At 54.2% G+C, this 27,482-nt stretch overlaps 1 protein-coding gene across 6 annotated transcripts in view; it reads right to left on the minus strand.

Annotated features, from left to right (window-relative positions):
• RUFY3 (RUN and FYVE domain containing 3) overlaps positions 1-27,205 on the minus strand; it is a 50,563-nt gene extending 23,358 nt beyond the window's left edge. For 2 of the 6 annotated variants that reach the window (XR_014183876.1, XM_082050715.1), the window contains exons 1-3: positions 26,850-27,205; positions 2,719-2,892; positions 1,727-1,844 (exon numbers count right to left, since the gene is read on the minus strand). Coding sequence is in view for 5 of the 6 variants with exons in the window: in XM_082050715.1 (XP_081906841.1) it covers positions 1,727-1,844; positions 2,719-2,892; positions 26,850-27,147 (590 nt within the window). In the remaining variant the exon portion in view is untranslated. Of the gene's footprint in view, positions 1-1,726; positions 1,845-2,718; positions 2,893-18,151; positions 18,709-26,849 lie in introns of those variants that run through there. The other 4 variants (XM_082050714.1, XM_082050712.1, XM_082050713.1 and 1 more) reach the window with 4 other exon arrangements.
• Positions 27,206-27,482: the final 277 nt, after the last annotated feature.

Here is a 27,482-nt window from a genome sequence, read left to right on the forward strand (position 1 = left end):
CTGCCGGGGCCAGAACAGAACAGCTGCAGGCGCGCCGCAATGCACGTCACAAACAGCTTTAACCATCTCTCCCGAACGCTGCTGCACCTCAAAGACAGAGCTGATACTGATGAAAACAGGTACGCGCCAACAGTTACACACAAGTTTTTCTCAGCAGCCACTGCTTCTTTCATAACAAATCATGTATTTGTTGTTATACTAAAAATATTTTCCTGACTCCATCCCTGCTGGACGCTGCAACCATCGGTAGAGATCAGCTGCTTCCTCAAACCACCTTCTGATTCAGAATCAGCTTGGCATAAGGCAAGCAGGGAGAACATGTGCACGCTTCAGCTCAGCACGGACGCCCGAGCACCGCTCCTTAGGTAGGCGCTAAGTCAGCTGAAAACCACTAAGCCACTGAAAACACAAAATCCGTACTGCTCTCTTTAAGTATTTTGCTCGTTAACACACTCACAGGACGCAATTGGTTATAGCCCCAGTCCTTCCCCGTTTCTCCCGGCAAAGTGAAGCTTTAAGAACGCAGCAAGCGACACGTGGCATGGCAGCCCTGGCTCCCCCTGGCTGCCCGGAGCGGGTGCTCCAAAGGAGGGTGCCAATGCCCCGTGTTGAGCAGCGTTCCGATGAGCAGATTTCTCCTCCACCCCCAGCAGTCCATCAGCTGTCTCACGCCAGACAGCACGTGAGGCGCTCCACTTTCTAACCTGAACCAGTATGAGCAGCCACCGCCCATGGAAGTCGCCTTCACTGCTCTCCACCCTTGACCTCACCAACACGACATAACGCTTCCCAAGGGTTAGCATGAACGCAAGCCTACGGTTTAGAAATTTATTCTAAAAGTGCTCTTTATTTCAATGTATTTGGTGTTTTGACATTGTTTCACAACAGGGGAAGGTACCAGGAGCGCTGGCCCAAGGCGCTGGCGCTCCGTGCTGCCTGCAAGCTGGAGTCCTGCACAGCTCTCCAGGAAGAGCACCTGTCAGCATGCACATCAACACTGACCGAAGACAGACTGCTCCCAACTCATTCACCTCTCCTTCCAGCAAACAACATCCCATCCTTAGTCTTGCTCATCATACAAAAGCTTCTTTATGCCTTTTTTCCAATCTCCATATTGAAACCTTAACTGTTTCCTTTTAGCATGGACTAAACAAACCCGAATGCCATGTCTGAAATGACTATGACATTTTTAAAAGCAATACATGCTTAAATTGCTGTGGGTTTGGTTCTGTGTTCTGTTGTTGTTGGGTTTTGGTTGGTTTTCCTCCTCTATTAACATAAGCCAGCATCTTCTCCAGTTTGTGACCCTGCCTCCCTTTTACACAAACTCGACAAGTTTAACAGCATTTCTTTAGAAGAAAAAATACCTCTATCAGCCTGAAAATTATTTAACCTGTAATCACCTTCCTTCCAAGTCCCTTCTTCAGTCCGACTTCAGAAAGAGTCAGTAAAAGGCTATTCCTGTACCTAAAGCACATCGCCACTGGTTTAGTGCAGGCAATAACTGCTCTGTTGCCCATAAAACCCCATGTGCCTAACACAGAAATAACAGATCCTATCCTCTCCTTCCACAGACGATTACGAAGAAGAGCAGTGATCCATTTCTATCAGCAGAAGGCGGCAGATGGATTCCTGAGGGTTATGTTTGCCCTTTCTTCTCTTCTTCGGGACCCTTCTTACAATAAAAACCATGTTATGTAGTTGTGTGGTAAGAGACTGTACTTACTTCAGCCCCGGGAGATCTTTAACACTCGCCGTAATCTCTGCAGCTTCAGGAACGAGTTTCTCTACTAGTTCTAGTGGTCCCCAAAATGACTTATTTTGCCCAAGAAAAGTCTTTTTGGCTAGAAAAAGACAGAAAATGAGCCCATTAGGTCTGTGCTTACTAAATACATTCTCAAACATGGTCGGAAGTCAAAGAGCAGCAAACAAAAACCCCCAGAAAGATTCTTCTAGGACTGCAACTGGGCAAGTACACTGGCGCACGGATGAACAACCTGAAGAACGTGAGCACCTTCCCCTTGCCAAACGTTACCTTAACCAGAACAGGAGCCGCTCCTTCCGTGTGTCACACTGAACACAGCTGCTGAAGGAGCACCACAGGACGTACACACGGGTGCTCAGAGGGAACTGGACATTCTGCTTTTCATCTCAAGCTACTATCACACAAGGGCAGCATACTAAGAAAAGCAGTCCACCACTTGGCAATTTGAGTTGTGGCTCCATATGACATAGTTCAATATATGCTCTGTTTGCCATTTTAGAAGCAGCTTAGAAGACATTAGCCGCGCAAAGCCAAAATCTTCAGCTTTGGCAAAATATTGGGAAAGGATCTCTGTGTTACGGTTCCTCTTCCTGCCAGGGGACCGCTGTGTCCCTGGAGCAGGAGGAACTGCAGAGAAGAGGGAGTCATGAGCTTGCTGAGCAGCTGATTTTAGCCCAGGTCACTCAGTTATACTCGACCCACATCTGCAAAGCCGTGTGAAGCGCAGCAGGACACTGCACAGCCAGGAGCGTCTCACCCGCGGCGTCACACCTTCGGCACATTTACTGTTGCTCCCGCGGCCTGTCAAGCCAACCGCGGTTGCAGCAGCGACCCTGCTCCGCCTCTCCTCCATCTACAGTAGGTTACGAAACCAGACCTTAAAAAGCAGGCGGCTCTTCCCAGCTCGTACGCTCAGGCCAGCAGGCGGGAGGAGGCCCCTCGAGCCGCGTTACCTTTGAGGCCGTGTTTGAGGCAATGCTCCATCACCACGAAGAACTGCTGCAGAGGGGCGTAGTCCGAGTCCAGCGTCCTGCCCAGGTTAAGCGCCGACTCGATCAACCCCTTGATGCTCAGTTTCGCCATGTTCATCAGGTTCATGCGTTCATTAGCCATGAGATAATTAGGATCTATCAAAAAAAGAAAAACTCTTGAGTGACAGAGCTATTTTTAAAATAATAAGATACCCCACCTCCCTCTCTTTTTGTCCCTCAGCTTTGAAGACCTTTTTGGGGCAGCAACAGTTTGACCTGAGGTGCTCTTTTCAGGCCTTCAAAGCTAACTAGCGTTTTATGGCCAAAGGCACAATGGCGTGGGAATAGGCCGTATATCACACTTCAAATAACTACACAAGCTTTACATTTGCAAGAAAGAAAAGTCTGAAGACAGCTGTTGACATTGCGCTTTACATCTTGACAACTCGTCACTGAACGTCATGGCAAATCCCCAGTTACGCCCAGTCACTACAAACCGGTGAGAATTCTCCATTTACGGGTTGTTCTTCAATCTAAAGATAACCATGAATCCTCTCACACTTAAGCTGCCCATGTGTCTCTCTGTCTTTACCTCTCATGACCTTTTTTCTTTACACTTTGATATAACATGGAGCCAATTCCCACCCCTCTCTCTCCCCATTTTATCAACACTACCGATGTTTCTTTCCCAATGACAATAAGGAGCTGATCTTCACAGCTCCTGACAGCTCACTCACATTTCCAACGCTCACACAACTTTTCCAAGACTACATTCTTCCTCTACCATAAGTATTCAGATACTTGCTGCATCTTCTTGTTGCAAGAAACAAATACAGACACCCGTGTTCCAAACTACACCCTGCCTGCGGGCCCCCCTGACCTGTGTAATGTGCAAAACCCTCATTTACAGCAGTACTGTCCCATAACCAGAGTAAAATTGCCCTACAGCCACAAATAAAGTGTGCCTGAGCTTCAGGCCATGAAATAACACAGGAAGAGGGAAAAATCTTGCTACCGAAATGATGTTGCACCAGAGGCAAGTTTTCTGTTCGCACCTGGTGAACGCCAATTGTACCCCTCCTCCCCATTCCGATTGCCGCAAGTGCACGAGTCACGGAACACTGCAGATGTGAACAAACCTGCTCAAACACCGTCCTGTAAAGGGTCTGGATTGTATTCAGATGAACTGAGACACACTCATGGTGAAACGCACTTTCCCAAAGCAAACCAGCCGGCTGTCTACAGTGCACCAAGTTCCAGCTGAGCAAATTGACATGGGGAACGACACTAGTTCCAGCTGCTCAGGCTATGAAATCATGAACACGTATAACTTCAAATACATGTGAAAAGCAAATCTCTAGATAAATTAAGGACTTCATTCATTTGAGTCATCTCTTAGTCTGTGTTCTGCACAGCGCACAAGGCAGAAGATGAGCAACCCCCTCCGAGCTGAAGCTCTCTCCACAAACCATCCGAGGAGAGGCAAAGAGCAGCAGCACAATCTGCATTTATCTCAGAATAATTGATATGGTTCTCCCCTGGAAGGTGCTACTTGTTTTACGTACCATGCAAACACTCTCTAAGGCCAGCAGTGATGAAGGCAGAAGGGACACGACTACACCCTGTGAACAGCCAAGGCACGTCTGGTGATACAGAAAGGGGTTGTATGCTACTGGACTTTTGCTTCTATATTGGCAGTTGAACCTGTCTGCTCTGACTCTGTGGATACACCGGAATGCCGCTGCACTAGCACCATCTTGCAAAAATAAACCATGGTTTCCTAATAGAGGAAACACGGCCACCAGAGAGCCTCAAAGGTTGCTCCATCTGTTCCTGCGACCACGCTCCTCACGTTGACTTACTGGAGCAGCGCGGACCACAGCGAGAAGCGTCACCCACTGGAGCAGCACAGCCACAGCGAGGAGCGTCACAACCGGAGCAGCACAGCCCACAGCGAGGAGCTTCACAACCGGAGCAGCACAGCCCACAGCGAGGAGCGTCACAACCGGAGCAGCACAGCCACAGCGAGGAGCGTCACAACCGGAGCAGCACAGCCCACAGCGAGGAGCGTCACAACCGGAGCAGCACACCCACAGCGAGGAGCGTCACAACCGGAGCAGCACAGCCCACAGCGAGGAGCGTCACAACCGGAGCAGCACACCCACAGCGAGGAGCGTCACAACCGGAGCAGCACACCCACAGCGAGGAGCGTCACAACCGGAGCAGCACACCCACAGCGAGGAGCGTCACAACCGGAGCAGCACACCCACAGCGAGGAGCGTCACCGGGGGGACAGGACGGGGTCGCTCACACCAGCTTCGAAAAACCAGAGCGGGACAGTGGAAAAGAAGATGCAAGTGAAGCCAGACAAGACACACCTCTCAAACGTATTCCCTCCCGCCCCAAGACCAAACACAGGCAAAAATTCCGCACAATGTTTTATGGGAAAACAGTCTCCAAAGCCTGTTTTCCTTCAAGACCACCGTGGCTATCCCAAGGTGAACAAGCAAGGGACAGGTGTAGCTAATGCATCAAACCTCATTTTTGTGCTCAACACACCCACTTGAAACTATTTATACCATCGGAGTGGCCAAACTTCAATAGAAACCAGTGCAGGGTCGTGGCGGACGCTGCTCGTCCTGGTGGCAGAAGCGCTCCCCGCGCTGTTCGCGGAGCCGCTCTCCGGCCAGGCCCGCTCCTCCGCCTCGGCCGCCGCAGCCACCAGTTACTCTTCTGACAACAGTCGCAACCACCCAGTGTAAGGCAGACGCATCCTTCACACTGCTGCTCATACTTCACCTCCTGTTTATAACCCTGAACCCATACAATAAATGTCCTTTGCTTCATTTCACCATTTTCCTTTTGATTTATACATAGTCTTATATTTCAATTGCTCAGCTGTACTACAAAGAAACAAATGCAGCTTTTTCTTAATATCCCAATGGTAAGATTAGACCAAAACTGAATAAAACACTGGTAAGAAAACAGTCAGCATGGACTGTGCAATTACACCACCTTCCGAGACATTTAACTCAGAAATGGACAGAAAGAGCTGAAATGCGCTGCTCCAGGGTGATGTGTGGGGACAACAGGAGCTGTGCGCTCAGGCTCCCACGGAGACACCACGAGCCTCAGCTCCTCCCCGCGGCTGCGGGGGAAAGATTCGCACTAAAGTTGTAGTCGTTCGCACTAAAGATTTTGGACTAAATTTGTAGTCGTTAAACTACAAATTTACTTGAGCACATGCTGAGCTGGGGATTCATCTATTTCACACTTGCACCATTTGTAAGAATCAACATATATTGATAAATAAAAATAAATAAACAAACAAATATATATATATATATAAATATATATAAAATATTAGTACTTCACAAGTTTAAATCCAAATTTGCAGTAGAAGATTTTAGACTCGCTTTTGCAAAGTTTCAAGGTGATAAATGGAAATACTTGAGAAAATCTGAAGCTCTGGGGTGATTTCTGAAATATTTTGCCGCTGGCTTCCACATATCACTGCACCTTCTACGTTCTGTTTGCATCAGGCTCGGGAAAATAACTGTCTCAGAATGCATTTAACACAAGTAAATGTGTTTTTTCCTTAATCTGAAGTGTAAAAAGTGAAGAACATCTCGTAACAAAAGCAAACGAACTGTTAACAATCAGCTTGGGAATGGGGAACGAGAATATTGCCAGTCACTTGTTTATTCACTTTTTCTACCTCCACTTGAAGTCAACATGCCCCAATTTTTTTAAGCAACACTGCATGCACTTATTTTCAACATGAGTAGGAATTTAGAAACCAAACCGGCTCACACGGAACGCCGCGTGTCCGGCTGGGACCGCACGGCGCCACCCGCACCGGCCCCGCAGGGACAAGGGCTTTGCACCATGGCTCACAACAGCAAATCAAAACCATGAGCGGAAATAACGGCTGAAAGACGACGGTGTGGCACGCACCTTCGGTATCATCACGCAACTGCTCCACCTCATCTGTCAAATCCTCCCAAGAGTCTTTGCAAACAGCAAAAGGAAAGGAAAAGAAAGAAAATTCATCATGCAAGCCATGAACTAAAGGAAAGATTCAAAATCAAGGTATAAGGAAAGGATAACTGAAAGGGAAATTTGCATAATACAAGACTTAATTCACAGTGCTGAGAGATTTGCAAGTCAAAAGGGTTTATTAGTCTGCACAAAGCATTCAGCAAACATTTTTTTCCTTGAGAGTCAAAGGCAGGCCCCAGCAAAGCTCTAGGAGCTTGCTTTCTTTAAGGCCAGCAACAGTTTTGCAAAGCACATCCTAAAAAGAAAAGAAATACATAATTTTGCTTTTAAGTTCGCAGTACTCAATTTTTATATTGATGCAACGTCAGCATTCCTTCGGTTTCCTCCTACCCCTGCCCAAAAAGATCCCCCCAGGTCACAAGGAAATACAGCCGGACATGAAAAGCAAGCACGACAAGCACTGCCTGTTTCGGGACAACGGCACTGAGGACAGTCTGCATACGGTTGAACAGTGTCGGCTCCGTTACAGGCGCCGTTCTGCGTGTAAGCCCGCTCAGGGGTGACGCAGCTCGGCCTGGGCGCAGGGTTACGGGTTGTTGGACGCAGCTCACGGCGCGCTGGCTCTGGACGGCGCGCTGGCTCCGGACAGTGGGCTGGCTCCGGACGGACGGCGGGCTGGCTCCGGACGGCGCGCTGGCTCCGGACGGCGCGCTGGCTCCGGACGGCGCGCTGGCTCCGGACGGACGGCGGGCTGGCTCCGGACAGTGGGCTGGCTCCGGACGGCGCCTCTGCCCCCGGGGAGCCGGCGAGGGCTGCGGGTCCAAACCCAGCGAACCAGGGCTGACGGCCCCACGAGCCTGAACCCTGCGGGGTTTTCAGCCCCTACTTACGTGCCTGCTCTCCCAGCGCTCCCTTGCAGGGCGTTGGGCGTCCGAAGCACACAAGGGCTCTATTCCCCTTACCGGCCAGCAGTGCCAAAGTCCCGAGCAAAGTACACGGACTGCTGGACCTCCTCCCGCCCACGGACAAGGCACCGCCAGCCTGCTCCTGCCGCGCTGGCCACAAATTGCATGTTTGCAATCACTGCCTTCACAGGAAAAAATCTACAGACCCCTAAGACTAGTAGTTGAACTGAGCCCCAAAAGCTTCCCGTGCTGCAGTACCACTGACCAGCAGACCCCTCGCTCTTCTGAACATGTTTTATCTGAGTAGCTGCCTTCTAGAGATCAGTTTTCCTCATGCACCAGTTCGGTTCTTCCCCATAGTGTTAGTGCAGCACTGAGAGCAGAACAGCAGCGCTCCGCGTCCTGCCCGTGTCCCAGGGTGACCTGGAACAGCGTTCACCCAGCAGGACGGCTCCTCTGCCCGGGCTGCGGAGGGACCCTGAGCACACCTGGGTTTACGTGCAGTTATTTCCTTAACAGCGCTTTCCATCACACGCAAAGATCAGAACCAGGCTCTGATCACCCCAGAATCCCTACCTGCATACCAAGGCCAAACTTCATCACTGAATGCTCTTGCATCTCATATTCATGAATGTTGTTTTTTCCTTAATCTGAAGTGTAAAAAGTGAAGAACATCTCGTAACAAAAGCAAACGAACTGTTAACAATCAGCTTGGGAATGGGGAACGAGAATATTGCCAGGCTTCACTTCATCTTCCATGTGATCTTTCTCACTTCAGACTCTTGCCTACATACCCTATTTAGCCTACATACCCTATTTAGCCTACATACCCTGTTTAGCCTACATACCCTGTTTAGCCTACATACCCTGTTTAGCCTACATACAAGTCTCCGATTATCTAACCTGTTATAAGCCTCTTGCTTTGCTCAGCTCCATAGCCAAAAACCAGCCAGCACCTCCGTCCTGCTGTGACAGCTGCCGGCAACAGGCAGCGAGGCGCGCACACACACAAGGTTTTGCCTTCTCGTGACCCACGTTCGGTTGGGTTTTTGGTGTGTTCTGTTTGGCTGGTTTGTTTGTAAGTTAGCGCAGGAATCACCGCCCTGAACCAGGTCCCAGCCGGGCAGTGCCGTCCCCACCTCGCCGGGTCCCCAGAGAGCGAGACCTGACACGGCCGTCCTGGCTGCCCTGGGCATCGCTGCCCAAATCGCACGGAAGAATTACGGATTTCTTTCCTTAGCCCTCGGCAAGTGATTCACGTACAGCTTACAGACACACAGCCAGCGCGGTCACGAGGATTTCCTTCTGTTACACCTCTACAGGCAATACTCTTACCCTCTGTCTAGAGAGAAATGCCTGCAAGAGTGACAGGAACCCGGCACTAAGGCACTACGGGATCTGTACAGATTAGAGGTAAAGCACACCTTGAATTAGCACCTTTTCCTTCACATTTCCGTGCATTTCTTCATGCAGCTCGCACACATTCCCTTTTCTCTTTTACATGGTACAGTTTCCCGCTTGTCTGGGATTTCCACTGAACAACAGCGGGGAAAAAACCTTTAGAAACACATGTGCACAAAAAATAACCATGAACCCCTGCAACTTGATCGTTTCCATGCCTCTTCTCACGGTACATCTAAGACAAACCCAATACTTTTGACTACCATGCAAAAGCATTAAAGCCAGGAAATGACGTGTACTAAGTTTGGAAAACAGGATGACCGAGACTTGTAAGTCCTTATAAACCGATCACCTCATTCCAACTGGATTCCCAGGAGGATTAGCATTACAGAACTGAATATCCCACTGCAATAAACACAAGCGAGTCCTTGACAAAGGAACGGAGTGCTTCTGCCGCTCACGTCCTACCCATGCAAACCCCAACCGCTATTCCAGTCGAGTTTCCCGGGTTCCTGCGCCTCGCGGACCCAGCAGCAGGTGTCTCGCTGGTCTGAGCAGCGCACGCTCCAGCGGCAGCTGCGGGCTCAGTCGGAGCCGACGTACCCGGTTTTCCAGCCCCAAGGCTCCAGCTGCGGGGGAACCGTGCAAGCGCCAAATAAGGTTGATCAAGACATTTCACCCTTTGCTAACAACTTAAAAATATATGTAAAAACATCTTACTGAGCCACGATTCTAACGTATATGAAGCAGCAGCTCCTCTGTGCCACCATTTTGTTCCCACTAATTAGAATGCTTACAAAGTGGTGATTGATTACAAGTGAATTATTACATACAGTAAGCAAACCAACACAGACTCTTGCTCCTAACCTCAGCTTCCTGAACCTGCTCAGATCTCACTCTTTGGTTCAGTATCTCTCACAGCCATGGGTGACACCAACCAGCCCCACTGGACCGGGAGCGGCTCGTGCGGGAGTAAGGGACGTCGCCGGCGGAAATACCGCCCCATGCAAACGAAAGCCTTGAAAAACAAGCCCGAAGAGAATGTACCAGCAGTAACATTATTTCATGCTGCTCTTGAACAGAGAGTGCTGCGGGTTTTTTGGCTTTGTGCTTTAGTTTATCTAAGATTGAAGCAACTGGCCCAAAGCAAGGGGTGAGCAGGAGGCTCCACCAGCGCCCCAGGCTCGCAGCGCGTCTGACGCAGCTGTGGCACTTTTCATGGGTAAAGGACGATGCGCAAAGCAATGAATTTACACATCCTTTTTATAGTTTTCAAGCCTCATGTGACAACCAAGTTCCTCCAAAGACGGACTAAATAGGTCAGGATCTTTCTTTTAGGTACAGAAGTTGTTAACAAATGCATAAGGAGAAACTGAGAAGTCAGCGAAATAACTGAAAAAAACCCCAGCATCAACTTTGGGAAGTGAAACCTGAGTCTGAAAGCACTCGGCAACAAAGAAAGGCCAGTTGTGCTGCCTCGGCCACAAGGAAGGGCTTGACCCCGATCTGGGGTTTTGTGCGGACGCTTGCAGAAATTATTGAGGAGTTCCAAAAACCAAAGATGCAGCAATACCAGGGTCCCCATGCTCTGTTTACCCATACACAAAGGGCTTATTCTGTAAGCTTGCCCACGACAGCCGTGGAGATGTTCGGTAACGCCGCAGCACCCCGAGCCAGCACTCGGCACCAGGACAGACCCCGGAGAGCTCGGTGGCGCCAGCGCACGCCGGCCGGCCCCCTGCTCCTGCTGGCACCCACACGGTGCTGGGGAACCACCTGGGAAACAACCAACGTGTTTAAAATAAGCCCCACAGAAGTGCTGGCAAATCGGTTAGGACTGAGCAACAACTGCAGGAGCCTGGACAGTGACGAAATGGACGGAACCAAAGCAAACTCAGCCGCAAACACAGCCACCGAGCAGCAAGGGGGCTCTCTCCCCATCCCTGTTTTACCCAACACCTCGCTCTTATCGAAGCCGAACTACACCAAGCACCCCGGGATCTCTTTCCTTTTCCTCCAGAGAGGCTGGCAAAGACCTCCCGGCCCCACTGACTCCCCAGAGCACTCACTGCACCCCCCGGCACCGGCGGCGCCGCTGGGGCTCTGCGGCGCCCAGCGCCACCGCTGACGGGTTCCCGGCCCCTTACGCCTCATTATGCCCTAAAGAGAATAAGCACTATCCACACTCTAACGTTCGGCGAATGAAACTCTGACCCGTGTGCTCTTCAGGTTATTTACAGGGTTATTAGTCTGATTTTAACCTTCGGTCTGCTGCTCTAAGCACTTGCTGCTCTTTTCTGGACCATCTCATCCCACACGCAAGGGAAAGCTGGAAGAGTTCACTGGGAAATACTGCAAATGCATGACAAATTGTACTAACATCACATTTAACACTAACGTGTTCTCCTGCATTGTATGGACAAACAATGCTTAGGTCACAAAATGAAAACCTATAGTCACATTATTATATTTATTTAAATGGCATTAGCTCATATTTTTTGCCTTAAGAATGACAAATCACACATTTCATCAGGATTACACTGGTCAAGAAAGAAAATTAAGTAGCTGCGGTTTGTATCATAGAATTGTTTTGGTTGGAAAAGACCTTTATGATCATGGAGTCCAACCATTAACCCAGCACTGTCAAGTCCACCTCTAAACCACATCCCTGAGAACCTCACCCATGGGTATGTAATTAATATTTCTTTCAGATTAGATTTGCAAAGCAGGTGGATCATGAAGCACTGACAAAGAAAACAGGCCAGCAAAGAGTTTCGGCATCACGTTCCAACACCTCGCAACGCAAAACTCGAGGAGCAACCAGGCAGCCTGCAGCCCAGAAGCATCTCTTCACACCCTGGAAAGCAGCTCCAGACAACACATTTCTTACAACCCAGTGCACAAAACCCCATCTCTAAATGTACATGTAAACAGAGAAAGGCCTGCAGTGAAACAAAAATCAAGCCCGTTCATTTCACCTTGCAAGCTCAGCCTGGGAAAGCTGCTTCCACACGCGGGAGGCTGGAGAGCGGACACTCCGGATCCTCCCACGCTCTGCCCTGCGCCCCGTTCCACCGCGCTGCTCCTGGCCGCGGCACACGCTGACAGCACCATCCTCCTGCGCCACACGCGGGAGGCTGGAGAGCGGACACTCCGGATCCTCCCCGCGCTCTGCCCTGCGCCCCGTTCACACGCTGACAGCACCATCCTCCTGCGCCACACGCGGGAGGCTGGAGAGCGGACACTCCGGATCCTCCCCGCGCTCTGCCCTGCGCCCCGTTCACACGCTGACAGCACCATCCTCCTGCGCCACACGCGGGCTGACGCTGAACTGAGCTGCGCTACAGCAAACGGCAAAGTCACAGGTGTGCAACAAACTGGGAACAGGTTACGGGGAAGGAAAAACAAGCACAGGGGAGTCGGGAATTCCAAGTCCACTCTCCATTACACGTACGGAACAAGTAAAGAGCAAGTGTACATCACATGCAAGTACTTTTTTTCCCCATCTTTCACTTCCCATCTTGGCTGACAACAAAGAGTTTTCTCTGCAACACTTTCAGTTCATTATCTCTGAGGGAAATAACCCTGCCACACATTTCCCAGATCTGACTTGACTTGGTCTGAACAAGCTTAAAAGAGCAAAGAAAACACCTCTCCACTGTAATTTCTTAATTACAACATAGGAACTATCTACACAAGTTTACAATTTGAAACACAGAACTAACTCAGTGCAGGCCTGCTGTGGGTCTCAGCCCGGCCTTTCGGGCCCTGTCTGAGTTCCCTCGGCACAGGCTGACCCGGCACACGGCACTATCTGGGACACGGCGCCGACCCGGCACCGACCCGGCACACAGCGCTGATCTGGGACACGGCACTGACCCGGCACACGGCACTGACCCGGCACACGGCACTGACCCGGCACTGACCCGGCACACAGCGCTGATCTGGGACACGGCGCTGACCCGGCACTGACCCGGCACACGGCGCTGATCCGGGACACGGCGCTGACCCGGCACACGGCACTGACCCGGCACACGGCACTGACCCGGCACTGACCCGGCACACAGCGCTGATCTGGGACACGGCGCTGACCCGGCACTGACCCGGCACACGGCGCTGATCTGGGACACGGCGCTGACCCGGCACTGACCCGGCACACGGCACTGACCCGGCACACGGCGCCGACCCGGCACACGGCGCTGATCCGGCACACGGCGCCGACCCGGCACACGGTGCTGATCCCCCGAGGAGCTGTTCAAGCTCCATCTTCCCTCCCCTGTGGCGCAGGGTCCAGGTCCAGCTCCTCTCGCTCTAGGTCCGTTCCCTCTCCTCACGGCTCGGGAAGGCACTCGGTGCAACACACCCATCGGGACGTCTCCCCCGCCCCTGGGGAGGGACCATCTTGACCATGTTAATTTTCAGTCCGTGCTGCCTGGATTACATGACCTGTTATTCAAAAGACTTATGGCCATTAACACACTGTAATTCATTTATCTTGCTGACTATGAACTTCACACCTGTTCTATTAAGTCTGCTCTCCAGCTCCTTCACACTTTGGACCTGTTTGGGGGCTCCCACCACCATATACACTTTAAGAGAGGGTTTGTTTTGTTTGTTTTTTCCTAACAAAAGAAACCAAACTCATGCAATTTCTGTCAACGTGTGAAAGGTTCCTGCTGCTCTCAGGACAGTGCTCACAGCAGATCAGTTTTGCAATCGCAAAGGCACAACCCGCAGCGATCTCCCCTCTCCCCGGCTCGCTGTTCCTGCTCCCAGCGCCGGAGCGCCCGAGCCCGGAGCGGCCGCAGGGCTCCTGCTCTGCTCCCAGCGCCGGAGCGCCCGAGCCCGGAGCGGCCGCAGGGCTCGTGCGCTCTGCTCCCAGCGCCGGAGCGCCCGAGCCCGGAGCGGCCGCAGGGCTCGTGCGCTCTGCTCCCAGCGCCGGAGCGCCCGAGCCCGGAGCGGCCGCAGGGCTCGTGCGCTCTGCTCCCAGCGCCGGAGCGCCCGAGCCCGGAGCGGCCGCAGGGCTCGTGCGCTCTGCTCCCAGCGCCGGAGCGCCCGAGCCCGGAGCGGCCGCAGGGCTCGTGCGCTCTGCTCCCAGCGCCGGAGCGCCCGAGCCCGGAGCGGCCGCAGGGCTCCTGCGCTCTGCTCCCAGCGCCGGAGCGCCCGAGCCCGGAGCGGCCGCAGGGCTCCTGCGCTCTGCTCCCAGCGCCGGAGCGCCCGAGCCCGGAGTGGCCGCAGGGCTCCTGCGCTCTGTTCCCAGCGCCGGAGCGCCCGAGCCCGGAGCGGCCGCAGGGCTCCTGCGCTCTGCTCCCAGCGCCGGAGCGCCCGAGCCCGGAGCGGCCGCAGGGCTCCTGCGCTCTGCTCCCAGCGCCGGAGCGCCCGAGCCCGGAGCGGCCGCAGGGCTCCTGCGCTCTGCTCCCAGCGCCGGAGCGCCTGAGCCCGGAGCGGCCGCAGGGCTCCTGCTCTGCTCCCAGCAGGACACGCTGACAGGGAGCGTGCCAGGGGGCTGCTGATCCGCTCAGCAAAAACACAGCTAAGCAGGTCATGCTGCCTCCCTGAACCATCCTGAAGCGTTCAAGACAGATGGAAAAATACCTGCAAAGAAAATGGAGAGAAAAGGTAGAATCTGAAGGATGATGCAATACACGGTGCAGGAGACTAACAGGCAAGAGGAACTGGAGCACAGAGAAGAGCATTTGCTGTTCTAAAGAGGTGCACAACTTGTACTCGTGGCATTTTACACAAGCAGGCACCTGAAACAAACTTTAAATTCATTGTTAAAAAAGGGGAAAAAAAATCTGACCTTAGCTACTAAAAATTATACTATGGAAAAGATGACTTCATCTTCACATGTTGTAAATACACCACTTTAATTCCCCAGTTTAGTGCAACTACAACAGGATTTGAAAAAAAAAAAGACACTACATTGTTGAGTCACAAGTAAATGGAGACCATACGGTTATCACAGTTACCACGTGTATCCTCCTGCTCTCCATTACAAGCCGAGCCCACGAGGATTCGAATTCCCACTGCTCCAAGTGAAGCTCCTCAGAAAGAATGACTATTCCAAGGGGAAATTCACCATCCAGGAACACCGTGCCAGATTTTAACACTTCCCCCAAAGTTCAGATCAGTGTTCAATCCCACACATGCACCTACTCTCCAATGGGCAACAAAAACTACAACCATTATGGTTTTTTACACCTAAGTCCCTAAGGAGGCCTCCGTGATCATTATATATATATCGCAAACAAGCAAGAGCATAACAGCCACTGGAGTCACATTTCATCACTCTCAAACCTTCCTCATCCTGCCTGCTGTTCTGTTCCTGACCCTTTGTCTTGTTGTTCTTCCTCAGTGCCCAGCACCGCTCTCCTCCTCCGTGGCCATGGCGCGGCGGGCAGCGCCGGTGCAGCGGGGCAGACCGGGGCGGCGCCGGGGCAGCGGGGCAGACCGGGGCGGCGCCGGGGCAGCGGGGCAGACCGGGGCGGTGCCGGTGCAGCGGGGCAGACCGGGGCGGCGCCGGGGCAGCGGGGCAGACCTGGGGCAGTGCCCGTGCAGCGGGGCAGACCGGGGGCAGTGCCGGTGCAGCGGGGCAGACCGGGGCGGTGCCGGTGCAGCGGGGCAGACCGGGGCGGCGCCGGGGCAGCGGGGCAGACCTGGGGCAGTGCCCGTGCAGCGGGGCAGACCGGGGGCAGTGCCGGTGCAGCGGGGCAGACCGGGGCGGCGCCGGGGCAGCGGGGCAGACCGGGGCGGCGCCGGGGCAGCGGGGCAGACCGGGGCGGCGCCGGGGCAGCGGGGCTGGAGCGGTTTGCTGCGGGCGAGGAGGAGGACGGCAGGACGGCTGGGGAAGGGGCACAGCAGATCACAGAGCCAGGAAACTCCTGGGAAGCAGCAAGGGCTGAGGAACAGCAACCAGACGCTTCAAACCCTTATTTCAACAAGCTACAGCAATGTATTAATTTGTACGTCTTGATTTCTAAGGAAAAAATGCAACCTTTTGTTACGCCTTTGGCATTGTTTTTCTCTTTCCTCATAATCCCGGCCTTTGTCCCTCAGTTTTCTGGAGATCTTGGGAGACACGGCAGCCTCAGTTCCCCGGTGCCGTGTTTTTCCTCTGGGATGAGCGCTCGGTGCCCGCAGCCCCGCCGCCCTGTCCCTCCGCCCGCCGAGGACACCGCGGCCGTGCCATGCAGCGGCACCGGCTCTAACACCAGGGATAACGCTGTGTCAGCTTTTCTATTATGAACATTTTTTCCTGACCTCATATCTCCATTAAAAATACGACTTGGGTGAAAAACAAAACAAAAGAAACGAAACCCCAACCAGACTTTCTGCCTCCCAACAAGCAACCTCCAGAAGGTCATTATGACAGAGCTTTTTGCTTTATTGATTTCTGATATGTGAACTAAATAATATGTGAAGGAAATAAGCAAATACTATTTTCCAACCTCTTCTGGAAGGACAGCTTTTCAAACAATTCTTTTTTTAGTCTTGGAGAAGAGTTACTGCAGCACTAGCGTCTGCATTGCTTACCAGGCAGGCAGGAGTGCCATCTGCACACCGCAGGGACACGTTCCCGGTGCGTTTGGGAAAGGCAGCCCAGAAAAGCTCTGTTCCAGACCCCAATCGTCCCAGCACACCCTCCTCGGGAGCTCGGTCACAGCCGGAGCGCGGACAGGAGGACACACACAGAGAGCAGGATCTGAACCGACTCACTGCTTGACTGAAGGGTTTTCCAGGCTGTGCTGGGAACAGCCCTGGATTGCTTAGGGGTCACTTACTAACTACAGCACGACAAGCCAAGGGGTAGTTACCGTTTATGAGAGATAAGACATAAAAATAATCCACCTGCATTAGAATGTACTGTTCAAAAAATCCCGAAGGCCCAAACCATACCAGCGAGCTGAGCCAGGTGTAAGGCCGTGGCGCTCCGAGAAGCTGGAGCTGAGCAAGGTGTAAGGCCGTGGCGCTCCGAGAAGCTGGAGCTGAGCTGGGCCGGGCAGCCTAGGCTCGGCCTGCACGCCCTGCCCCGGCCCTGCAAGGCGCTGAACCCGGGAACAGCGCCTGCCCCCCGGGCTCTGCTGGGGCCTCTGACTGACTCCGTGCTTGGCAACCAAACCCAAAGCCGAGGCTGCTACGGCTGAACCCGGCTGTCAAAGGGAAACTCACTTATCACCTGGGAATTCATTTGAAAGCTCTAATCCTCACCGCAATTTAAGTCGCCTCATCCCGCAAGGCAGCAATACAGTAAGATATTACTGGCTTGACAGGCCAGCAAACAGGTCAAGCAGGACAGCGTGGTGGAGTCGCAGCTCGGCGGTTCCCGGACATGAGCTGGAGCCCCTTGGCTGAGGGGCTGAGGGTGCTCGGCATCCTGCAAGGGACACTCCGAACCTCGCGTGTTGGGGCCCAGTAACCACAGGAGCAGTAACCACTGTGCAAATCCCTGCAAAAATTCATCCTGCCTCCTCCTTCCCCACATTTTTATTGGTAGAGAATGACTGGACGTCCTCTTGTTTTTTATGTGCTCACAGAGCTTTCAATTCCCATATTATGTGACCCAGTATTATACTGTTTTCATTATTAACCCAGATCACAAATCCTTTCCCAGAAGAGAGCAAGGTGCGTTGCACTTCCACATTTCGGGCTCCCAAGCCATGATAAACAAGAGCACACTCCAGAGCAGCGAGCTGCAAGGCTTGTGACGGTTTATCACCTGACAAACGCGTAACTGCGTAAGCACTTGGGGACTTGGGGCTTTCCAAAAACCACCCACTGCATGTAGGCCAGTCAGTATTTTGCCAGTATGCCCCGTTTGTAAAAGCTGACAGCTGATAAAGAGCTATAAGCCCTGTTTTAAGAGTAAAATCATTATTCCAGGTATCACTGAACACACGGTGTGGCATGCTCCTTCCTGACACACACACCTTGTCTTTATACATCTTAAAAACAAACAAAACAAAAGGCAACGAAGCACCAATCTGCCTCTCTCAAAGCGTGGATTACAGCAGGTGCAGCACATCCCCGGGCAACGTGGAGCACCGGCGCGGCCTCCTGGCTCCTCTCCCCGGAGCCCCCGCTCCCGCGCAGCGCAGCGGCCGTACCTTCGTGCGTGGGCTCCGGGTCGGGGGTCAGCGAGATGTCGTCCAGCTCGCGCAGGCAGAGCCATTCTCCATCCATCGACACCCGGAATTTGCACAGATAGATGGTCTCCATGGCAGCCTGCGTGATCTTGTCTGTGGTGGGGGTTGGCATGTCGCTTTGAGGCGTCAGAGCAGACATGATGACTCAGCTGGTACAACAACAGCGCGGGGGGAAAGAACTAAAAAGAAAAGCTTTCTGAAGAATAAAATAAGAAATACCTTGCTATTAAAGGACAGATATGCTCAGGATCGCAGACTGCTCTGGCCTTTTCATATATAAAGCAAGGTAAAAACGCTGCTCCTTGATGCTCGTCTGTCCCTCCTCTGCACCGACAGCCGCCGTCTTCAGCTATGCTAGAAGGCGATTGATCCCAAGCGACCACGGAAAACCCGCCTTCTGCATCAAAGACGGGAGGAAAAAACGCAAGAATACAAAGGAAAACAAGAAGGGCAGCGGAGCAAAAAGAATGGATTCCTCTGATGATTATCCGAGCAAAAACAAAGGCAGCAGGTAGAGGCGGCTGTGCAGGGCTGCGACCCAGCGCCGGTGCGCGGTGCGGGCAGGATGGGCTGTGCGCACTGAGCAGGGTGGCGACCAAAATGGCTGACTAATGAGCGGCTCAGCATCCCGCTCATGTGACGGGCGCCGGGGTGCGGGGCCGCGCTCGGCTCAGCCCCTGTCACCGGGCTCGGCTCAGCCCCTGTCACCAGGCTCAGGCTCAGCCCCTGTCACCGGGCTCAGGCTCAGCCCCCGTCACCGGGCTCGGCTCAGCCCCCGTCACCGGGCTCGGCTCAGCCCCTGTCACCAGGCTCGGCTCAGCCCCCGCCACCGGGCTCGGCTCAGCCCCCGTCACCGGGCTCAGGCTCAGCCCCCGTCACCGGGCTCAGGCTCAGCCCCTGTCACCGGGCTCGGCTCAGCCCCCGTCACCGGGCTCGGCTCAGCCCCTGTCACCGGGCTCGGCTCAGCCCCTGTCACCGGGCTCGGCTCAGCCCCCGTCACCGGGCTCGGCTCAGCCCGTCACCGGGCTCGGCTCAGCCCCTGTCACCAGGCTCGGCTCAGCCCCTGTCACCGGGCTCGGCTCAGCCCCTGTCACCAAGCTCGGCTCAGCCCCCGTCACCAGGCTCGGCTCAGCCCCTGTCACCAGGCTCGGCTCAGCCCCTGTCACCGGGCTCGGCTCAGCCCCTGTCACCAGGCTCGGCTCAGCCCCTGTCACCAGGCTCGGCTCAGCCCCTGTCACCAGGCTCGGCTCAGCCCCCGTCACCGGGCTCAGGCTCAGCCCCTGTCACCAGGCTCGGCTCAGCCCCCGTCACCAGGCTTGGCTCAGCCCCTGTCACCAGGCTCGGCTCAGCCCCCGTCACCGGGCTCGGCTCAGCCCCCGTCACCGGGCTCAGGCTCAGCCCCTGTCACCAGGCTCGGCTCAGCCCCCGTCACCAGGCTTGGCTCAGCCCCTGTCACCAGGCTCGGCTCAGCCCCCGTCACCGGGCTCGGCTCAGCCCCCGTCACCGGGCTCGGCTCAGCCCCTGTCACCGGGCTCGGCTCAGCCCCTGTCACCGGGCTCGGCTCAGCCCCTGTCACCGGGCTCAGGCTCCACTCAGCCCCCGCCACCGGGCTCGGGCTCGGCTCGGCCCCTGTCACCGGGCTCCGCTTGGCCCCCACCACCGGGCTCGGCCCCCGCCACCGGGCTGGCCGGGCCATCGGCCACAAGCGGGACACACGGCGCCTTGCTCATCGCTCGCCCCGTGCTACAAAGGAGCCCAGACGAGCAGTGCCAGGAATACAAAGACGGATTTGTATTCCTTTCACACGCCTGGATGTCACCACAGGAATTAAACCAGTACCTTTGTTTTCACAGTAGATGCGCAAGTTGCAGTGTGCGTTTCATTTGCTGTGCAACCTCCTCAAGGGGAACCTCTGAGCTAACACTTCCCACATAGACAAAAACGTGAGGATGGATTTATCCTCCTGGGGAACAGCGAGGAAAAACTGATCTGGCTGCAAGCACCTCAGCAACCGAGGATTAAGCTCTTCTGGGAGGGCAGGCACACATGGAAGAACCATGATGGAGAGCACCACAAAGACACACAGCTACTGGACTCTATCTCACGCTTTGAAAACCTCGTGTGACAACGGGCACCGCTCAGGCGCGGCTCGGGCGGCAGTCCTGGCTCCCAGCAAGCAGAGAAACGAGTGCCCAGCCACCCCCGAATCCAAGGACAGCACTGCACCCCGTCCCGCCCCAGCCGTCCAAACCGCGTGTCCCAGCCCAGGCAGCCCCGCCTGCTGGGGACAGCGCCGGGACACCCCGCAGCACCGCTGCGGCACAACGCCGGGACACCCCGCAGCACCGCTGCGGCACAACGCCGGGACACCCCGCAGCACCGCTGCGGCACAGCGCCGGGACACCCCGCAGCACCGCTGCGGCACAGCGCCGGGACACCCCGCAGCACCGCTGCGGCACAACGCCGGGACCCCCCGCAGCACCGCTGCGGCACAACGCCGGGACCCCCCGCAGCACCGCTGCGGCACAGCGCCGGGACGCCCCGCAGCACCGCTGCGGCACAACGCCGGGACCCCCCGCAGCACCGCTGCGGCACAACGCCAGCAGCACTAAATGAACTCATCTTCTAGTCCTCTGGGGCTCCAGCGTATTTGTGGAGAGCCATGTGCAGCACCCATCGGAAATGCTGCACATGTGGAAAGGGCTGACCGTTCACCAAAACACTGTACTGATAGCAACAGATCAATTATTATTGCATGAGACCTTCATCACTCTCTTTACACTTTCCCTCCTAAAAAAAATACTCAAAAGGATGCTTGTCTATTTCTTAGGGGTGTGAAATACAAAAATTGATTAGTCAATACAGAATTCAGCATCCCAATGCACACAGCTTTTGGAAAAAAAGCACCCATTATGTCAAAAGCCTCATAAAGGAAAACAAGGTTAATAGCTGTTATTCTAACAGGCAAGAGAAAGCAGCTGCTCTCAGGAAAACTTCCTGCTCGCTGCTTAAAATTTTGACTCAGCAGGTCTTTCTCGCCAGCACACTAAGCCAACAAAGAGCCATGCAGCGCATTATTACAGCCATGCAAAGGAGAGTTATCTCACAAATGACAACAGTTACTATTGTTCCTTCTCCCCGAGATAAGGGCGTTTATAAACCATAGTGACAGCCTTGGAACGGCGGTGATGCTTACGCGTCCTCTCACTGATCACTATCTCTAGTTTCGGCGTTCACATTGCAACACACTCTTACAACCAGGGAAAGCTGCCATATACAAACAGCTACAGGAGAAGAGATGTTCGCCTCCCCTTAACAACCTTGGGAAAGGGTCTAAACAGACAGCAAACCATCAAAATAAACCCTTCAGAGTCAACAAAGCACCATCAGCTATTGTGCAAGCTATTATGAAACATACCTGATTGTGAGCCAGGTGAGCTTTTTTGTTTTGAAACCATTGCAATCCAAGGAGTGTCAGGTGTGAGGCTGAGCCCCCGTTCCACAGCGCGGGCCGGGCCGAACCAGCCTGCGGGACCCCGCGCCAGCGCCGCCGGTCACACACCATACGGAACCGCTCCACTTACTGGGGTTTCCTCCTCTGCTGTCTGCTGCATGAAGGAATAAAAAGCCCGTCTACCTCTTCCAGCTCAGCTGTGCTTTCAGGCTCCTTTATGCAACGTTCTGGTTGCGAATATTCCATAGGGATATTTAAAGGACTCGAAGAGTATTTTTCAGCATTGATAATTTCAGTTGATTAGTACGTTTCACCCCAACCAAAGCTTTGGACACCATACACCACCTGACAGAGTTTCTACATAGCCACCTTAACAGAAACGAAGATATTTCATCTCTGCCAAACTGCACCTTTGCTGCTCTAAGAAACAAATACGATATAATGTGTGCGGATGCTCAGAAACTCTGAGGGGCTGTACAGTTTTTTTTCTGGAAACAACAATGACAAGGTTCAGAACTTGTTTTTCAAGCTGTTTTGTTTTTCCTTGCCAATTTTGCTCAGGGTGTTGAAGACCTAAGAGCTCCCCAGCTGTGCGGAGCAGACTCACCGGCGGTTCCAGCAGACGCCTCAATCTACACCCGCACTTCAAAACCAGACAACTTGCCCTTACAGTACAGCTTTCGGGAAACACTAAATCAAGCAGCAACACTGTAACAAAGGCAGGTAGTGTCCATGTATCAGCTACAGTGCTACGGGAAAATTTTTTTTAAAAGATTAAAAAAAGGAACTATCCTGTGAGTTACTGCTCTGGGAGCTTTTTATGGTCACCTGGCAAACACAAGCCAAGCCTCCCTGCCCTCAGCCAGTGCCTCAAAGAATTACAAACAAACAGAAGAAGGTATCAAATATTTGCATTTTCATAAAGCCTTTGATAAAACTGCCACGCAGCTCAAGGGCGAGTGATAACGCTCCATCCCGCTTCTGTGAGCGGCCAAAGGGCAAGAGCGACCCTAGTGCAGGTACCAACGCAGAGAACGGCGTTAATGCCGAGTCCTTTTCTCGGCCTCGGACAAGCCGGACAGCCTCGGCTGCTCTCGCGAGCCCCTCGGGCTGAGCTGCACGGGCCCTGGCGACACCACAAGACAGGGCAGGGTTTGGCTCCAGTGTTTTCAACATAAAAGAATTGAAATTGGCTGCATTGGGATTTTAAGACTCATCATCTGCAAAGCAAAGCAAAGCAAAGCGCTCCATCAGCCACTGGTACCAGCTGTGCTGGAAAGTGGGTTTAGTGTCAACATCTGAATAAATCACAACAATCTAAGCAATAAAACCCAAACAAATTCCCAAACAACCTTTTGGATCCCGGGGGCACCTTTGGGTGGGGTTTTACTGCCACAAGTCCAGCCTGCGACCAAACCAGGTTTCAATGATTACAAGACTTTACCCAGTCACTGTGTAGAGGCTGCAAATCAGCCGTACAGCAGAACGGCAAGGCTGGCAGATGAGATTATTGCTTCACACGACTACACTGCTGCTGGTTAGTTAAAATCCCAGCAGGCCACAGAAATCACAGAAAAGCCGTGGATGCCATACAAACGGGAGCCACTGCCGAAGGGAACGGTCCGATGGTAACAGCTCAGATACACCACTGAGCTCTGAAACAGCTGCTCCGAGTGGCTGAGAGAGGCTAAAACGCCAGAGGCAGCCCCATGCAAACAGGACAGAAGTTATGAAGAAACACCAGCCTCTCTATCACACACACATGAACCATGAGCAAGTCCTTGCAAGTTTTTCTAAATCATGTAACCTGTCTGTGGGTGCTGTATCGGGTTAAGCAGCCCGACAGGCTGGTCCAGTAGGGCAGCTCCCTGGCTTCCAAGGGCAACAGCTCTGATCTGCCCATGTTCTACCCATGTTCTTGCCCGACATGTGACAATCTCTTACTAGCAAACCTATGAACATGTCACGTCTTTTGCTCTCATCCTCTCTCTTTCTTTCAGTTGGGCTTCAACGTCGCATCAATATACCGTCCAACCGCCCATCTCCCTGCGCAGCAGCTGTACCACTTGTGACCACCAGAAAAACCAGCATCGGGACTACGCGGTCGGAGAGCCGATAAAGCTGCTGCTCACAAAGCACACGGTTGGACTCTCACCTGGAGTGTAAGCTCAAAAGATAGTGTTAGTGACACAACATCTGTGTTGCAAAGCGCTTGACTGCTGTGCCAACACGGATACATACGTTACCTCAAACAACAGTGACACTGTGAACCCTGCACACAGGGTTCAACATCGAGTTGGTTTTACTGTATTTTAGAAATATTCTAAAGATTTACTGCAGCTCAGCATGTTCAAGTAAATCCTCTTGCTCCTTTTGTGTGTCCGGAATCATCTGGATCTAAAAAGCAGGTGTCATTGGCATGAACGACTTTCACAACCTCCCTCCCTTGCACTTGTGGCCTTATCTGACTCAGGGAATCACCTCATCTCTCTTACCTCATAAATAAAACAACTTAGGCAAGAGGGAGAAAGATTAGTTGGAGGGGAAAAAATACATCCAAGACAAAACCCACAGAGCAAATGGAGTTGTAATAGGAGACTTCCTCTTACGATGTTCTGCTCTGTTACCACGTGTTCTCCCGAGGTACCACCGAGCTGCAAGGGCTTTCATTAGTTCACAGACACCAAACACACCTGTCCAGATTTTTAAGTGTAAAGCAGCTGTACGGTACCATTCAATCCTGTGGCAAGACCTCGAGAGAGAGAGAACAGTTTAACAACTGCATCATAACGAAACAAACAAAAAAAAAACCCCATGCCGACCTTCAAATAAACCTCCAAAATATTCTGAAACACTGTCTTGTCAGCGTACGGGTCACTACCTCCACTGAAACACATAGATGTCAACACCGAGCACGGGTTTTCACGGCTTCTCGTGGAAATGCCAACCTGCAGGCGCCGCAGCGAGAGCTCCTGAGCCAGCACAAACGCTCTCCACCGAGGCAGCTTCTCTCAGTTTACAGCTGTGTGGAAAAGGATTAAGATATCACAGAGGATGTCACATTTTTTTAATACACACACAAGATGCAAAAATAGCCTTCTCCACACGCCCCAGCTTATCGTGACTAAAAATAACTGCAGCACTGAAGAATCAGGGGAAGCAGACAGGAACAATCACTTTGGGTGCTCTTGCGGATCAGGAACAGACGATGCTGAGCTGTCACACGCTATGACAACCCGGTCTGGCGGTACCGGAGCAGAGCCTGTGAACAGGGCTCCACAGGCACCGAGGGGCTCCCGCTGAGCCGACACCAGCACAGACCTGAAGCCTTTGCGCCCGGGCCCACGGCTGACAGCAGCGCACCCCGTGCTGCACAGAGGAGCTGCTGCTCAGAGCAGGCGCAACGACAACCCCCACCAGGCCATACGCTCTACAGGTAGCCAGCAGTTAACCTGCTTAACTTACTGAACTGAAACACAAAACGGCGCTTCTGTGGCACAGTGAAGTTCTACCCCCTGCTCCGGTGACGCTCCCAAAGCATCCGGTGGACAAGCACACCTCGTTAGCAGCGGAATCCACTGCTCTTGCTGCTCCAGCAACAAATGAGAGCTGGTTTTTCAGAAATAAAACCACCACACAAACACAGAACCAAAGCCAGGATGATGAACAAATTGATTTACAGAGTTTGCCTCAAGAGAAACAGCCCAAGACACCATGCAAACCGACAGCGATTCCCGTAATTGCCGTTCCTGCAGCCATTGCTCGCACTGCGCTGGCGACGAGCGGGCTCTGGCACACGCTGCTGCACGGGCAGCTGGACCTCTGGGAACTTCCCTACGCCCTTTGTAAAGCTGTTTCTCCAAGCTTAGCTGAACAGCCGCTGCAGGGGACGGGGAACGCAAGGGAGGGACCATCGCCCAGCAGCCCCTACACGACCCCTGTGAACCGCCACGCTCACCTCCGCGCCCGGCTCCACCGCGTTACACAGAGCCCTCCTTACAAAGAGCTTGGAACAGTAAAAGCATGATGCCTAAGATTAAATATTTTTCTTAAAAGCTTATTTTCTGTCATAAATGGCTCAGTACCTTGCACACACATCACAGCCCTACAGCGCATAAAGATCTTGTGATTAGGAAAAAAATAAATCTAAAAATGAAGGGTTTTACAGGATGCTGTCTGTTTGAACAGCTCGTCAGGGAGGGAGCTCTGGTCTGTGCACAGGAGCCCTTCATACAGCTCAAAGCCAAGTCAGGTCATTCCACCCGCGTTCAGCATCACAGAAATTATGTTCTTACCTCACTGGTGACAGCTTTGCTGAGTAACGGTTTAAATGAAGTACATGAGCTTCAAAAGAAGAAGAAAAAAGAAAGATACCCACCCGAAAATCATCAGCTAATATGTGACCATTCACCCAGGATGTAGACAGAAGGGAACAAAGCAAAGGCAAAACCCTTGGTCACCCACAGCATGGCCCAAGCCCAGAAGATGAAGCGGATGGCTATTTTAAGATGGATAGGTACGTGCAGATCCCATACAGTTTTTGTGTGTTTTTAAAGCACACACAACAGCTACTTCAGAGTACTTGAGCTCACCCAATACACCACAAGAACGTGACACAGAGTCTCAGGAAGCAGAAACTGTTTGGTACCCAAACGCCGCACGTGAGAGGGCACAGCGGCCACGCACTGAACCTCGCCGGGCACCCAGCGCGCAATGCCCTTGACTGGGGCTTGTTCCCTACAAGAGCACTGGGAGCAAGTGTTTGCCAGCCCACGACTGCACCCCAGCCAAGGGCTGACGTTTGACTTCACGGGGCGGCACGAATCGTTCCCACAAGAAAGAGTCCAGAAAGGACTCTGCGCGGGGCCGATTTTGCTGAGCCCGTGGACGAGCGTTGCTCACAGACGCCAGCACAAACCGCCTTCTTCCAGAGCCCCACGGGTCCCGCTCTGCCGGCCCCCCCCGCGGTCACCCCGGCTGCCCGGGGGGCGGCCAGGCCAGGGCGGCACCGCCACGGCGGGGGAGCCGGGGACACGCCGTCCCTGCGCCCGGCCGCCCCGTGCGGGCGCTGCCAACTCCCCCCGGGCTGCCCCGCAGGGCACCGCCCGCTGCGCCCCGGCCCCGCAGAGCCCCCCGGCCCGCCCGGCCGGGCACGGGCAGCCCGGGAGGCAGCGCCCGCCGCCCCGCCCCAGCGCCGCTACTCACGGGGGCCGTCGCCGGCGGCTCCGTCGGGCCCCGTGTAGCTCAGCAGCAGCACGGGCAGCGCGGCCCCGCCGCGGGGGGCCGGGGGTCTCCACGCGCCGGGCGGGGCGGCGGCTCCATGGCCGGGGTAGAGCAGGAAGAACGGCGGCGAGTCCGGGCGCGCCTCGTCCTCCTCCTCGGCCGCCGCCGGCTCCCCAGGCTCGGCGCGCCGCTCCATGCCGGGGGGCGCCTCCCCGCCGGGCCCGTCCCGGGAACTTCCCGCCAGCGGCGGCACAAGCGGCTCCCGCTCCGCCTCCGCCATCGCCGCGCGGCCCCGCCCGCCCGGGCAGCAGCGCCGGGGCCGCCCCGCTGCGGGAGGGGCGCTCGGGGCCGGGCCGCTCAACCGCCACCGGCCGCGGCTGCGCGGGGAGGGGCCGGGCGGGGCCGGGGCCGCGGGGCCCCAGCGGCGGGAGCCGGCCGGCTGCCCTGGCCATGGCCCAGCCCGGCCCGGGCCGCCGCGCCCGCCACACGCGGCCTGAAGGATGGACCGCGGGAGCCGGACAAAACCGCCACTAACCAAACCCGTCTGGGGGCGGGGGCACCCCCCTGCTGACGGCTCGGGGCTTTGCCCCAGCCTCGTGGACTCCACACTTTGTT

This window comes from Streptopelia decaocto (assembly GCF_964273445.1).
Source record: "Streptopelia decaocto genome assembly, chromosome: 4".
Lineage (NCBI taxonomy): Eukaryota > Metazoa > Chordata > Aves > Columbiformes > Columbidae > Streptopelia > Streptopelia decaocto.